The 14,045-nt window shown below is 41.9% G+C and overlaps 1 protein-coding gene across 2 annotated transcripts in view; it reads right to left on the reverse strand.

Moving 5' to 3' along the window:
• The window catches only part of LOC124783785 (nuclear pore complex protein Nup133), a 125,491-nt gene that overhangs the window by 72,041 nt on the left and 39,405 nt on the right, over positions 1 to 14,045 (reverse strand). For both annotated transcript variants that reach the window (XM_047254049.1, XM_047254048.1), the window contains exons 11-12: positions 7,137 to 7,249; positions 2,470 to 2,576 (exon numbers count right to left, since the gene is read on the reverse strand). In XM_047254049.1, the coding sequence (XP_047110005.1) occupies positions 2,470 to 2,576; positions 7,137 to 7,249 (220 nt within the window). The remainder of the gene's footprint in view (positions 1 to 2,469; positions 2,577 to 7,136; positions 7,250 to 14,045) is intronic.

The raw sequence follows: 14,045 nt of genomic DNA on the forward strand, positions 1-14,045 counted from the left end.
TTTTATCCCTGGTTATGACTACATATGGATGCAGAAACAATATTAGGTTCCTGTTCTAAACACTTCTGTTCCTGTCTCACTATTGGAAGCTGCTGGTGATACTGCTGAACTTCTAAATTTCTTTATAAATATGAACAATATTAGGAAAAGGATAAATTGCTACTCGCCATAAAGATGACACACTGAGTTGCAGACAGATACAATGGAAAGACTGTTAGATATTATAGCACATTCACACAAGTAAATGCACCTCTTGCACACGACTGCAAACTCCAGCAGCTCTGACCAGAATGTGACTGTCATGTGGATAGCAGTCTGCCGTGGGGCAGGGTACTGGGAGGGATAGCAGGGTATGGGTGGCAGAGAGAAGAGAGGACTGGCTAATTTTATGTGCAGGGACTAGAAGGCGACCTGGACAAGACTGTCCAATATCAGGAGATGGGGAATTGGGGGGGGGGGGGGGGGGCATGGAAAAGAAGAGAAGCAGGGGAACGACATGTGTGTTCATTGGCAGAGGGGTGGCACACAATGAGGCTGAGGGGATATGAAAAGTGAAGAGGTGATGTACAGAGGTGGTGGAAACTGTTGGGTGGAGGGTGTGGGGACGGTAGGTGACCGAATGTTAAGGCTGGGGTAATTTCGGGAATGGAGTTGTGTTGTAAGGGCAACTCCTACCTGTGAAGTTCAGAGAAAGCTGGGTGGTGGAGGGGAGGATCCAAATGGCCTGGGCAGTGAAGCAGACATTGAAATAAAGTGTACTGTGTTCAGCTGCTTGTTGTGCCACAGGGTGGTCTACTTGTTCTTGGGGCACAGTTCTGCAGTGATCGTTCATCCTGGTGGACACTGGTTTGGTATCATACCAATATAAAAAGCTGTGAAACAGTTGCAGCAGAGCTGATATACAACATGGCTGCTTTCACGGTTGACATGGTCATTGATGGGGTAAGGTAAGCTTGTGACAGGACTGTAATAGTGTGGGCAATGGAACACCATTTTAGGAGGGGTACCTAGGGTAGGATGTCCTTAATTTCAGAGAATGACAATAATCAAAGCCCTTTCAAAGCCGTGTGGTTCACTTGTTCCAATCAGGGTTTCATTGGGTCATGAAGGGGCATTCTTTTGTAGTTGGCTCATGTGGGGTTAGTGGGACATTGAGGAGTGTCTGGGGAAATGGCACAGAAAACCTGTTTGTGGACTAGGTTCAGGGGATAGTGCCTGTCTGTGAATGCTTCGGTAAGACTACTGTGAAAGAAGTTATTGTCACTGCAGATGTGTCATCCCCTGATGGCCAGGCTGCATGGGAAGAATTTTTTGGTGTGGAACGGATGGCAGGTGTTGAAATGCAGGTAACGCTGGTGGTAAGTGGGTATGTGGACAGAGGTGTGGATGGATCCATCAATCCATCCTGTACTTCCTATTTCAATCCTTTTGGAGATTTGTTTTACCCATCAAATGCCGGGCTACCTATGAAAACAGCCATGTTGTATACCAGCTCTGCTGCAACCACTTCACAACATTTTACTCTGGTATGAATACAAAGCAGCTATCCGCCAGGATGAGTCGTCACAGCCAAACTGTGACCAGGAACAATGCAGACCACCCTGTGGCATAACATGCAGCTGAATGTAACATGCTCTATTTCAATGGCTGCTTCACAACCGGGCTATCTGGATTCTCCCCTCCACCACCAGCTTTACTGAATTGTGCAGATCTGTGTTATCCTTACAGCACATTCTCCACTTCCGAAATTATCCTGGCCTCAACCAATGGTAACCTACTCGCCCCATAACCACCTCCTTCTCATGTCCCCTTATACTCATTGTGTGCTGCCCCTACCAATGCACCCACCTGTCCACCCCTTTCCCTGCTCCTCACCTTTTCTATTCACAATTCCCCCACACCCCACCTCCAAACACTGCACCTGCAGCCTAGTCAGGTCCCCAGCTAGTCCCTACTCACCCCGCCAGACAGCATTCTTCTCTCCTCCCCCTCCCAAACATACTCTGCTATTCCTTTCCCTTCTCCACCCCACTCCAGATTGCTATTCAACTGACAGTCGCATTTCAGTCAGAGCTACCGATGGTAGTGGTCATGTGTGCATGAGGTGTGCGTGCTTGCATGGATATGTGTGTGTGTGTGTGTGTGTGTGGTGTGTGTGTGTTTTCTTTGCTGAAGAAGGCTTTAGCCAAAAGCTATAATATATAGCTGTCTTTCCGTTGTGCCTGTCTGCAATTCAATGTGTCATATTTATGGTAAATAGCAATCTATTTTTTTCCTAACATTGTTGAAAGTCCAACCTGGAGTTTCCATTCATTAAAAAGACATTTATTTTAGTTTTATTTTCAACTCTAACATCTTTTACCACTCAAGATAGCAGAGACATATTGGGGTTCCCTTCTCAAATATATGTTTAACAGTTTTTCTATACTAATAATGGTAATTTACATTACAAAATATTTAAAAACTTACTGTGGCTGAAGCAAGTGAAGTGAAATTGCTGCTACTACTTTTTCTGCATGTTCTCCCAGAACATATGATGTTGGCATTGGAGTTCTTCTAATGGAGACTGCTGAAAACTGGTTGAACAAAACATGAATCACTGCTCATAGGTATGAGGCAAAGCATACAACAAAACTTCCTATTAAAATATCATTCTAGTGTATCTTTTTTATTTTATATCTCCCTGCACCCATCATTTCTGAAGAGTAGTTAACAGCTTACCTTTCTCAATTAACGGCTCAGTTTTCAAAATGAATTTCTTCCAATATTTTAGGTGAAACAAATCTGAAAGGAATTATTCAACTGACAGTCGCATTACAGTCGGAGCTACCTATGGTAACCATCATGTGTGCACATGGTGTGCTTTTTCTGCTTATGGTAAGACTTCTTGGGGGCGGGGGGCATAATAATTTTCGGGAGCCAGAAAAAAAGTGTGTCCTTCTGACTGAAAAGGTACTCCTTTGTGAGGTTAACTGCTACCATAAATGATTTTTGGGAGCTGCTTCTTTCACAGTCACTAGATGATACTTTCGAGACTTCGTCTGATATCCCCTAACTTTTCTTTATTGCCTTATAAATGAGAAACAAAAGCCAGTGAAGTTCTTAGGTTCACAGTACCAATCACAGTACTGACCAATTTTAGAATCTATGTGCATACTTCCACTCCGTCAACCTTTTTATTTCCAGTGATATCCATTTTTTTCCCTATATGTACTATCAAATCTTTCCATCCACAAAGAAATTTCTAATATTTAAAGAAGTATTCATCACACTCTTTTAAATAGTTAACTACTACAAACTATCTGTGTCCAAAACCATTCTCATTCTTTCACATTTCCACTTTTTCCTGAGGCATACTACGTGCCTCTCCCACGTCTTGTTACAATGACCTGAAGGGACATTTCTTGCAAGTGGACAGAGTACTACATGGCCTCAAAATTGTTGTCTGCTTCAATTTTGGTAATAATAAAATTCTTTTTATAGTTTTTGTCGCACTTACGTTAGAATTTCTTCCTTTGGGACTTTTTTTTACTTTAAAATACTGTTAGCGCTTTAAGTGTGACAGCCAATTTGTACTAGGGGGCTTGAAAAATGGAAGCGTCCTTCCAATTGGCTTCATATGCAGATGTGCCAGGCTAATTTATAAGAATTACTTTGTACCTTAACATTTCAACCAAGTATTTCAATAAGAATCAGATTTTCACTCTGCAGCGGAGTGTGCACTGATATGAAACTTCCTGGCAGATTAAAATTGTGTGCCAGACCGAGACTCGAACTCGAGACCTTTCCCTTCCTCTTCCCCACCCCCTCCAGATTGCTGCTTGCATCACACTTGATGGTTGCATTCTGGCCCATGATGCAGGAGTTGGCAGTCCTGTGTGTGTGTGAGGTGTGCTTGCTTCTTTTGTGAATGGTGTCTGTCCCGAGTTCGAGTCTCAGTCCGGCACACAGTTGTAATCTGTCAGGAAGTTTCATATTCCAATAAGGTTTCTTGTTTCTTTGTGTGAAACACCAGTGTGAGATATCATCCATCACTTCCTCCTCCTTTCCAGCCGCCACTGTCTAGTGATATTACAATGTCCAGTTAACCCATAAAACTTTCCAACCTGATGTCATACTGCACTCCTATCTCTTCAATCCCTTGAAATGGTACTCCCGTTCAATAAACAGCAATAAAGATCTCTCTCACATATCTTCAACCAAGCTCTTATTCCAATTTATATCAATGGTAAGGGCTTTTGGGAAAGAAGTCATGTAGTTTACACGATCTTCTGCACTGACCATTTAGCCTTCTTTGGAAGTATCAATATCAGTAAACTTAAAAGCAACTGAACCGTCTCTTCAGTAAACATAGTAGGTCAATAAAAATTAGATCGTCTATTAGCTGTTCAACAACTAGCTCAGCTAACCTGCATAATAAGTAGTCAAATGTTTCTTAATTCCAGGCTTTGATCACAATATAAAGTCCTTTGACGAAGGACTTTATACTGTATATGTAGCTCATTTACTTAGTGATTAATACTACTTGTTATTTTCAATGTAGGAGAAGACAACTGCTACTTACCGTAAAGAAGATACATTAAGTTGCACACAGGCACAATTAGAAGACAGTTACATAAAGCTTTAGGCCACAGCCTTCAGCAGTAAGACAGACAGACACCATTCACACAAGAAGCAAGCACATCACACACACACACACACACACACACACACTCCTGCGCGACTGCCAACTCCTGCATCATGGGCCAGAATGCAACTATCAAGTGGGATGCAAGCAGCAATCTGTAGGGGGCGTGAAAGGGGAAGGGATAGTAGTGTATGGGTGGGGGAGAGACAAATGCTGTCTGATGGAGTGTGAAGACACTAGACTGCCAACAGGTGCAGCATCAAGATGTCATGTGGCAGGAAAGTGGGGGTAAAAATGGAGCAAAAAAGGAGAGGAGCAGGGAAAGATAGGCGATTGGCAGATGTTTGCAAATAAACAGGGTGGGAGATGATAATGGGGAGGAGATGATACGATAGAGAGGGTGGAAACTGTTGGTTGGTGGGTGTGGGGACAGTATGTTACTGTAGGTTGAGCCCGGGATAATTACGACAGCTCAGAATGTGTTGTAGGAATAGCTGCCATCTGTGCAGTTCAGAAAAGCTGGTGGTGGACAGAAGAATCCAGATGGGTGGGGTAACGAAGCAGCCATTGATCTCAAGTGTGTTGTGTTCAGCTGCATGTTGTGCCACAGTTTGGCTGTGGCCATTCATCTTGGTGGATAGCTGGCTGGTCATGATATCAATATAAAAATCTGTGCAATGACTGCAGCAGAAATGGTAAATGACATGACTGCTTTCAAGGTGGCCGATCTCCTGATGGGGTGGATTAACCTGTGACAGGATTGGAATAGGAAGTGCTGGGTGGGTGGATTGGGCAGGTTTTGTACCTGGGTCTTCCACAGGGATATGATCCTTGTGGCAAGGGGTTGGGATTGGGAGTGGCATAGGGATGGAATATTATGATGTAGAGACTGGGTGGGCGATGAAATACCACTTTAGGATGGATGGGAAGTATTTCGGATAAGATGTCCCACATTTCAGGGCATAGGTAATTAAAGTCCTGGCGAAGAATGTGGTTCAGTTGTTCCAGCCCGTGGTAGTACTGGCTGACGACGAGGACACTCCTCTGTGGCTGGTTCTTGGGGGTGATGGGAGGTTTGGCAGTGTGTAGAGAAATCACGGGAGATCTGTTAGCAGACTAGGTCTCGGGGGGATAGTGTCTGTCTGTGAAGGCCTTGGCAAGACCTCTCAGAGTACTGAGCAAGGGATTTTGTGTCACTGTAGACATACCGTCCCTGGGTGGCCAGGCTTTATGGGAGGGATTTTTTGGTGTGAAAGGGATGACAGCTGTCAAATTGCAGGTATTGTTGGTGGTTGATGAGTTTAACATGGACAGAGGTGCGGATGGCGCCATCGCAGAGGATGGGGTCAACATCTAGGAATATGGCACACTGGGTTGAGGAGAACCACATGAAGCAGATGAGAGAGAAGGTGTTGAGGTTGTGAAGGAACAAGGATAGGGTGTCTTGGCCCTGACTCCAGGTCATGAAATGATGAAGATATCATCAATGAACCTGAACCACGCTAGGGCTTTAGTGTTTTGGGACGCTAGGAAGGTCTCTTCTAGATGGTACATAAAGAGGTCGGCATAGGACAGTGCCATGCGGATGCACATGGTTGTGCTGCGGATTTGTTTATATACCTTCCCTTCACGTGAGAAATAGTTCCGGGTAAGGATGAAGTTAGTAAGACGTATGAGGAATGAGGTAGTGGGTTTGTAGTTTGAAGGACATACGGAAAGGTAGTGTACAACAGCGGTACGGCCATGAGCATGAGGGATGTTGATGTATAGGGAGGTGGCATTAACGGTGACAAGTAGGGATCCAAGAGGTAAAGGGGTGAGGATGGTGGAGAGTTGGTGAAGGAAGTGGTTAGTGTCTTTGACGAGGGAAGCTAGATTACAGACAATTGTTTTGGTCAATGAGGGCCAAAATTATTTCAGGGGGGCTGCAATAACCAGCCAAAATGGGGCGTGGAGGATTGTTGGGTTTGTAAATTTTTGGGAGCATGTAGAAGGTATGTGTGTGGGAGAGATGTTCTTGGAAGGGCCCAAGGCTTTAAGCAAGGATTGGAGTTTGTGTTGGACTTCTGGGATGGTATCTCTCTGGCAGAGTTTATAGGTGGAGGAGTCATTGGGATGAGGACTGGTATGTCAATTTGGGATCCTGTACTTTACATGATGGTTCAATTCTCAATGGTTAAAAAACACAGTGCAGTAACAATCATACCCTGTGTGTATATCAAAGTATTACATCAGCATAATGGGAGTACACAATGTACACCAGATTATTTTGTGAGAAATACCAACCCGATAGAAGAGAAGATGTCTGCAACGAGACTGAACAATATAAAGCCTACTATAAGGGTGTACTCTTTCATGCAATTTTAAAATACATACTACAAGGAGAATACACACACATCCACACAGGGCAAAATACGTACTACTTATGAAACAAGTACAAAGCACACTGTTCATATTTTATTAACTTTTTCCTAACTTTAACAAAGTTAAGTAATAGTGATTGTATTACCCTATCCCACAGTTTCACATCCTTCAGAAACTGTACAAACAGGTCCAAAGCCTTCTGTTTTCCTTCCAGTTGATGGAGAATCTGGAGAGAACTGGAACTCCCAATACTGACAGCTGAAACATGTGGAAAATTATCTTAGCACTAGTAGTGTGATTCAATATTACATTTCTGTATGCAATTACAAGTTTTTGTATGTGCACTATGTACAGTGGAAACAGGCCTTGATGGCCAAACCTCTGCTAGTCAGACTGAGTGTAGTCAGTCTTTAAACAGCCGTAGGCAAGTTCAAGTCCTGAGCATGTGACAGTTACCAATTTTTGTAAGAGATCACAATGGAAGGATAAAATGTGTCCCAGTGGAGTGTTAATGTGCAACTAGAAAAATGAGTGCAATTCCATATGCTCCACTACATCTGTCAGGTCACACAAAATGGCTTATTCACTTCCTTGCACTGTATTTCAGTGTTGAGAAGATGAGCCTGTTACTACTCTATGGGACAGTGAGGCCAAGCACTTTAAAGGTTTAACCCTTATATCACAACAGTTATCTGAACAGGTGACAATCAACAGCAGCTATGAGTGTGGATGATGATGATGATGATGATGATGATGATGATCGGTTTGTGGGACACTCAACTGCTTTGTCATCAGTGCCCACATAAAGTCCCAATTTTCTCACAGTCCAATCCAGCCACTGTCACGAATGATGGGGATCTACATCTACATCCACATCCATATTCCGCACGCCACCTGACAGTGTGTGGCGGAGGGTACCTTGAGTACCTCTATCGGTTCTCCCTTCTATTCTAGTCTCGTATTGCTCGTGGAAAGAACGATTGTTGCTATGCCTCTGTGTGGGCTCTAATCTCTCTGATTTTATCCTCATGGTCTCTTCGCGAGATATACGTAGGAGGAAGCAATATACTGCTTGACTCCTCGGTGAAGGTATGTTCTCGAAATTTCAACAAAAGCCCGTACCGAGCATCTCTCCAGCAGAGTCTTCCACTGGAGTTTATCTATCATCTCCGTAATGCTTTCACGATTATTAAATGATCCTGTAACGAAGCGCACTGCTCTCCGTTGGATCTTCTCTATCTCTTCTATCAACCCTATCTGGTACGGGTCCCACACTGAGGAGCAATATTCAACCAGTGGGCGAACAAGTGTACTGTAACCTACTTCCTTTGTTTTCAGATTGCATTTCCTTAGGATTCTTCCAATGATCCTCAGTATGGCATCTACTTTACCGACGATCAACTTTATATGATGATTCCATTTTAAATCACTCCTAATGCCCACTCCCAGATAATTTATGGAATTAACTGCTTCCAGTTGCTGACCTGCTATATTGTAACTAAATGATAAAGGATCTTTCTTTCTATGTATTCGCAGCACATTACACTTGTCTACATTGAGATTCAATTGCCATTCCCTGCACCATGCGTCAATATGTTGCAGATCCTCCTACATTTCAGTACAATTTCCCATTGTTACAACCTCTCAATATACTACAGCATCATCTGCAAAAACCCTCGGTGAACTTCCGATGTTATCCACAAGGTCATTTATGTATATTGTGAATAGCAATGGTCCTACAACACTCCCCTGCGGCACACGTGAAATCACTCTTACTTCGGAAAACTTCTCTCAATTGAGAATGACATGCTGTGTTGTTCTGTTATCTAGGAACTCTTCAATCCAATCACACAATTGGTCTAATAGTCCATATGCTCTTACTTTTTTCATTAAACGACTGTGGGGAAACTGTATCGAACGCCTTGCAGAAGTCAAGAAAAACAGCATCTACCTGGGAACCTGTGTCTATGGCCCTCTGAGTCTCGTGGACGAATAGCGCGAGCTGGGTTTCACACAATCATCTTTTTCGAAACCCATGCTGATTCCTACAGAGTAGATTTCTAGTCTCCAGAAAAGTCATTATACTCTAACATAATACATGTTCCAAAATTCTACAACTGATCGACGTTAGAGATATAGGTATACAGTTCCGCACATCTGTTCGACGTCCCTTCTTGAAAACGGGGATGACCTGTGCCCTTTTCCAATCCTTTGGAATTCTACGCTCTTCTAGAGACGTATGGTACACTGCTGTAAGAAGGGGGGCAAGTTCCTTCGCGTACTTTGTGTAAAATCGAATTGGTATCCTATCAAGTCCAGCGGCCTTTCCTCTTTTGAGCAATTTTAAATGTTTTTCTATCCCTCTGTCATCTATTTCGATATGTACCATTTTGTCATCTGTGCAACAATCTAGAGAAGGAACTACAGCGCAGTCTTCCTCTGTGAAACAGCTTTGGAAAAAGACATTTATTATTTTGGCCTTTAGTCTGTCATCCTCTGTTTCAGTACCATGTTGGTCACAGAGTGTTTGGACATTTTGTTTTGATCCACCTACCGCTTTGGCATAAGACCAAAATTTCTTAGGATTTTCTGCCAAGTCAGCACATAGAACTTTACTTCCGAATTCATTGAACACCTCTTGCATAGCCCTCCTCACACTACATTTCGCTTCGCTTAATTTTTGTTTGTCTGCAAGGCTTTGGCTATGTTTATGTTTGCTGTGAAGTTCCCTTTGCTTCCGCAGCAGTTTTCTAACTCGGTTGTTGTACCATGGTGGCTCTTTTCCATCTCTTATGATCTTGCTTGGCACGTATTCATCTAAAGCATTTTGTATGATGGTTTTGAACTTTGTCCACTGATCCTCAACACTTTCTGTACTTGAGACAAAACCTTTGTGTTGAGCCGTCAGGTACTCTGAAATCTGCTTTTTTGTCACTTTTGCTAAACAAAAATCTTCCTACCATTTTTAATATTTCTATTTATGGCTGAAATCATTGATGCAGTAACCGCTTTATGATCGCTGATTCCCTGTTCTGCGTTAACTGTTTCAAATAGTTCGGGTCTGTTTGTCACCAGAAAGTCTAACATGTTATTGCCACGAGTCTGTTCTCTGTGTAACTGCTCAAGGTAGTTTTCAGATAATGCACTTAAAAAAATGGATGATAATGAAATGATGAGGACAACACAAATATCCAGTCCCCGGGGAGAGAGAATCCCCAACCCAGCTGGGAATCAAACATGGGACATGAGTATGGAATGATCTTAGTATGAAAGTGGGTCACTGGTGGTATATGGTCACAATTAAACAGTTGTGATAGATGCCACTTGACATAAGTGTCACACAAGTAAGAGGCACTACAAATGCCTCGGTTTCACCTATACCACAAGCAGTGCAATTGACTGACATGCGCACCCACACGCACATCCACACCCAAACGCACACGTATATTTGGTTCTTATTTACACACATATGCTGTAAATTTGTCTCTGATCACACAAGCATTAGTGACGCCTCCATTTTCACGTCATGAAGCAAATATGATGGGTGTTTCAGTTTGTGGTTGCTCTTATAATGATGCAGTATACTGTTCATCTCGCTTGTTGATGACAAAATTTAACATTTAACAATCTTATGTGTGAAATCAGGGTTGACCTCAATACATGTTGGAAGAAGCAGTTACCAGTTGCTAGTTACGATACGAAAGGTACATTACCTGTACTTTCTATGCCTTTGAAATGTGCTTATTAATATCATTTTTGATGGTCCATGTTGTGATGCAGGAAATGGCCTCGTCAATTACGTTTTAAGAGGACATGCAGTGGTGTTACTGTCTCTCTGAAATTAGATGCTTTCATGAATTCCCCTCTGCTCCAGGCAAAATGTAGTGACCCATCTCTGGATGCATTCAATAAAAATCAAAGAACTTAGGGGCTCTTCTCAAAATCCTTGTGAAAGTGAAAGAAATCTTAAACAGATCTCCTTTTAACTAGTATAGGGTTCATTCACCACACATTTTCTTTTGCCAGGTCGCACCGACATCTCATCACGTTTGCAGTGTTTAGAATTAAATAATATCTGCAGCATCCACTGAGCTAATTTACTGTAATGTACTGATCACATGCCTATACATATGGATCACAAACTGAAAATCTCACTATATTGCTCACAGTGGGTGATCTCAATCACTACAGTCTTACAACTCAGGTCGTCAGTATCATGTGTTCTTGTAGCCGCCTGTTGTTGCATCCACTAGATGACCATCTCCTGGTGGGATATGACAAACAAAGCATCCACAAATAAAACTATGCTCTGTATTTGTATCTAAAAGAAATAACAAACATGTAGAATCTTTTCCCCAAAGACAGAACGGTTTTTTTCTAAAATTCTAGTATTTAGCTGAAAGAAGATATATAAAGTCACTCCACAGTGGCACACATTCAAACTTTTGGTTGACTGATGGCAACAAAGCTCTCTCCAAATGCTCAAAAAATTGTGATCATTGCACAAGTTAAAAATCATACATATATCACTCAACATATTTTATGAGTCCTCTGCTAGGGCACAGAAGAAATCTGCCAGCAGGACTTTTGCCATCCACTGGCTATCCAAACCATCTTTGTACTGCCTTAAGGTAGCTTTCTCCTGTGAAATCTCCAGTTCTCTCAGCAGCCCCATCATATGACTTCATTACTGGCAAGAAAGGTCTGATGACTTATCACCTCCAATGCATAAAGTTGATTTAGTTAATTACAAGTTCCAAGGGTCACTTTGAGCACTGTATTGTAATGGTGTGTACTGGGTCAGTTTACATATTAACTTCACTGGTATTTAAATGTATCTGCATGCTACCCATTTACAGGTTAGTTCACAAAGCAGAAAACAATATTATTTTAATAACACAAACAGGTTCATAACACTTTTGAACTAAATAGCTTCCAACTTTGTAAATTATAAGTCTTTTATGGAAAGTGATTCCAAAGGAATTTTTTTCTGTTCAGTTTCAATTTAACTTTGCTACCTGTCAGACATTTAATATGCAAATGCATGAAAATGCTGTGAGATGAAGCGGTCATTTGGATGAAATCTAATAATTTTTGTAGCCTTTGATAATGACGGAAAGTTGAAATGCGTAAGGTGTTTTTGGAAATAAAAAAAGTGGTCAACATACAAGAAAAGTTATTGAAGTACATTTAATATCAATGAGTCCTTCTTCTTCGTCTTCTTCAGTAGCGCTACAGCCCTTGGTGAGCCTTGGCTGCTTCAACGATCTGCCTCCACACTTCTCGCTTATTTGCTGCTCTTTTCCACACCCCCAGACTCCCATACTGGTGAGATCCTTTCCTACATCGTCAATCCACCTTCTTCTTCTTCTTCTTCTAGGTCTCCCTTTTCACCTAGCTGAATGGATCACACCTTTCATCATTTTCTTTGGAATTCTATCCTCTGCCACATATCAATGAGTAAGTGATCCAAGATTTTTGTAGCAGAATTATTCACTCTTTCCTGAGCTAAATTCAACTTTACGGAAGATGATATAATCTGACATTTGATGAAGCAGCAGGCAGTGCCAACTGGAGACATCTATACTAGTCAGAGACAATCAGAGTCATATAAGCACTACTAATAAAGTGTATCATACACAAACTATTGCTTTTTAGCACTGTCTTATTAAAAACAGTCAGAAAAAATGTGATTAGTAGTAAGATTACAAAGGTATACAATGTATGTCAATGAGTTTTATACAGATGTATTGTGTTAGGGTGGTCTGAAGCCTGATAGTGAAAATGATAACTTATTTTTTCAAAAACTTTTTACATAATCTTCTTTAATATTAATGTACTTCATTCAGTAGTTTAGCAGTGGCATTATTCCATCTCTATCATGTTCCTCTGTAAGTGCTGCTACTCACTTCTCAGCAATGACTAACAAGGGAGACTATGTTTTGGTACATAGAAAAGCTCCCTAAATTATTTGGTTGCCAAGACTGTTGTGGGCAGATGCATTGTCAGTATGAAAGATGATTTTTTTCTCTTCTTCTGTGAACCAAATCTCTTTTCTTTGAATTTCTGCATCCAGAGGTCAATTAACAGAACACATTTTCTATTCCAAACCACTGATACCTATATCTACACCTACATGTACATGATTACTCTGCAATTCACAGTTAAATGCATGGCAGATGGTTCATTGAACCACCTTTAAGCTATTTCTCTATGGTTCCACACTCTAACAGTGCACGGGAAAAATGAGCACGTAAATCTCTCTGTGCGAGCTCTGATTTCTCTGATTTTATCATGATGATCACTTCTTGCTATGTAGGTGGGAGCCAACAGACCTTTCCTCCTATTCGTGTAATCTGTCTTCTTTGGTGCTAAAGACCTTGCTTCTGTCCACGGCATTGACTTATCTTGCTTCTGGTATGCAATGGCAAATCTATGTTTCATCCATATACCTATGTAGACAACCACTTTTGTTTTTATGAAAACACTTAAAACTGTTTGGAAACTGTAGCGCAAATTCATTTCTGATCCACCATTGGCAGGCATAGCAGTCTTCTTGCAAAAATTTCTCACGAGTAATTTCACATGGCAATTTTTATTTCATCTGTACCCTTAAATTCCAAATGTAACACTACAAAATAAATTATATAAACTGTTATATCCTAGCCAGTAATGCCACCCGAGCCCGCTGCCAAAAGGTTGGCAGCATCAAAGTCCGGACGCCGTCCGCATAAGCAGCACCAGCGAGACAGCAAATCGCCGCAAGTCTGCGTGCGCCACCGCTGGCGTCTGGGTTCTTAAGTGCTGGAGTCGCGAGCGCTAAGACAGTTCTGTATTCGCCGCTCAGTTGTATACTCGCCACCGAATTGTGTACTTGCTAGTCAGTTGTGTGTTTATCACAGCAGAGTTGTTGTTTGTCGTCAGCCGACGCTGACCTAGCCGCTCCGACTCGAACTAGACAGATCTCTGTAGACACGGAGTTCAGTATTGTGTTTCTGTATCTTCATCAATAAAGATAAGTACCGACTTTTATTTAATCAGAGTGTTTGGGTTT

The sequence above is a fragment of the Schistocerca piceifrons genome, chromosome 1 (assembly GCF_021461385.2).
Source record: "Schistocerca piceifrons isolate TAMUIC-IGC-003096 chromosome 1, iqSchPice1.1, whole genome shotgun sequence".
Lineage (NCBI taxonomy): Eukaryota > Metazoa > Arthropoda > Insecta > Orthoptera > Acrididae > Schistocerca > Schistocerca piceifrons.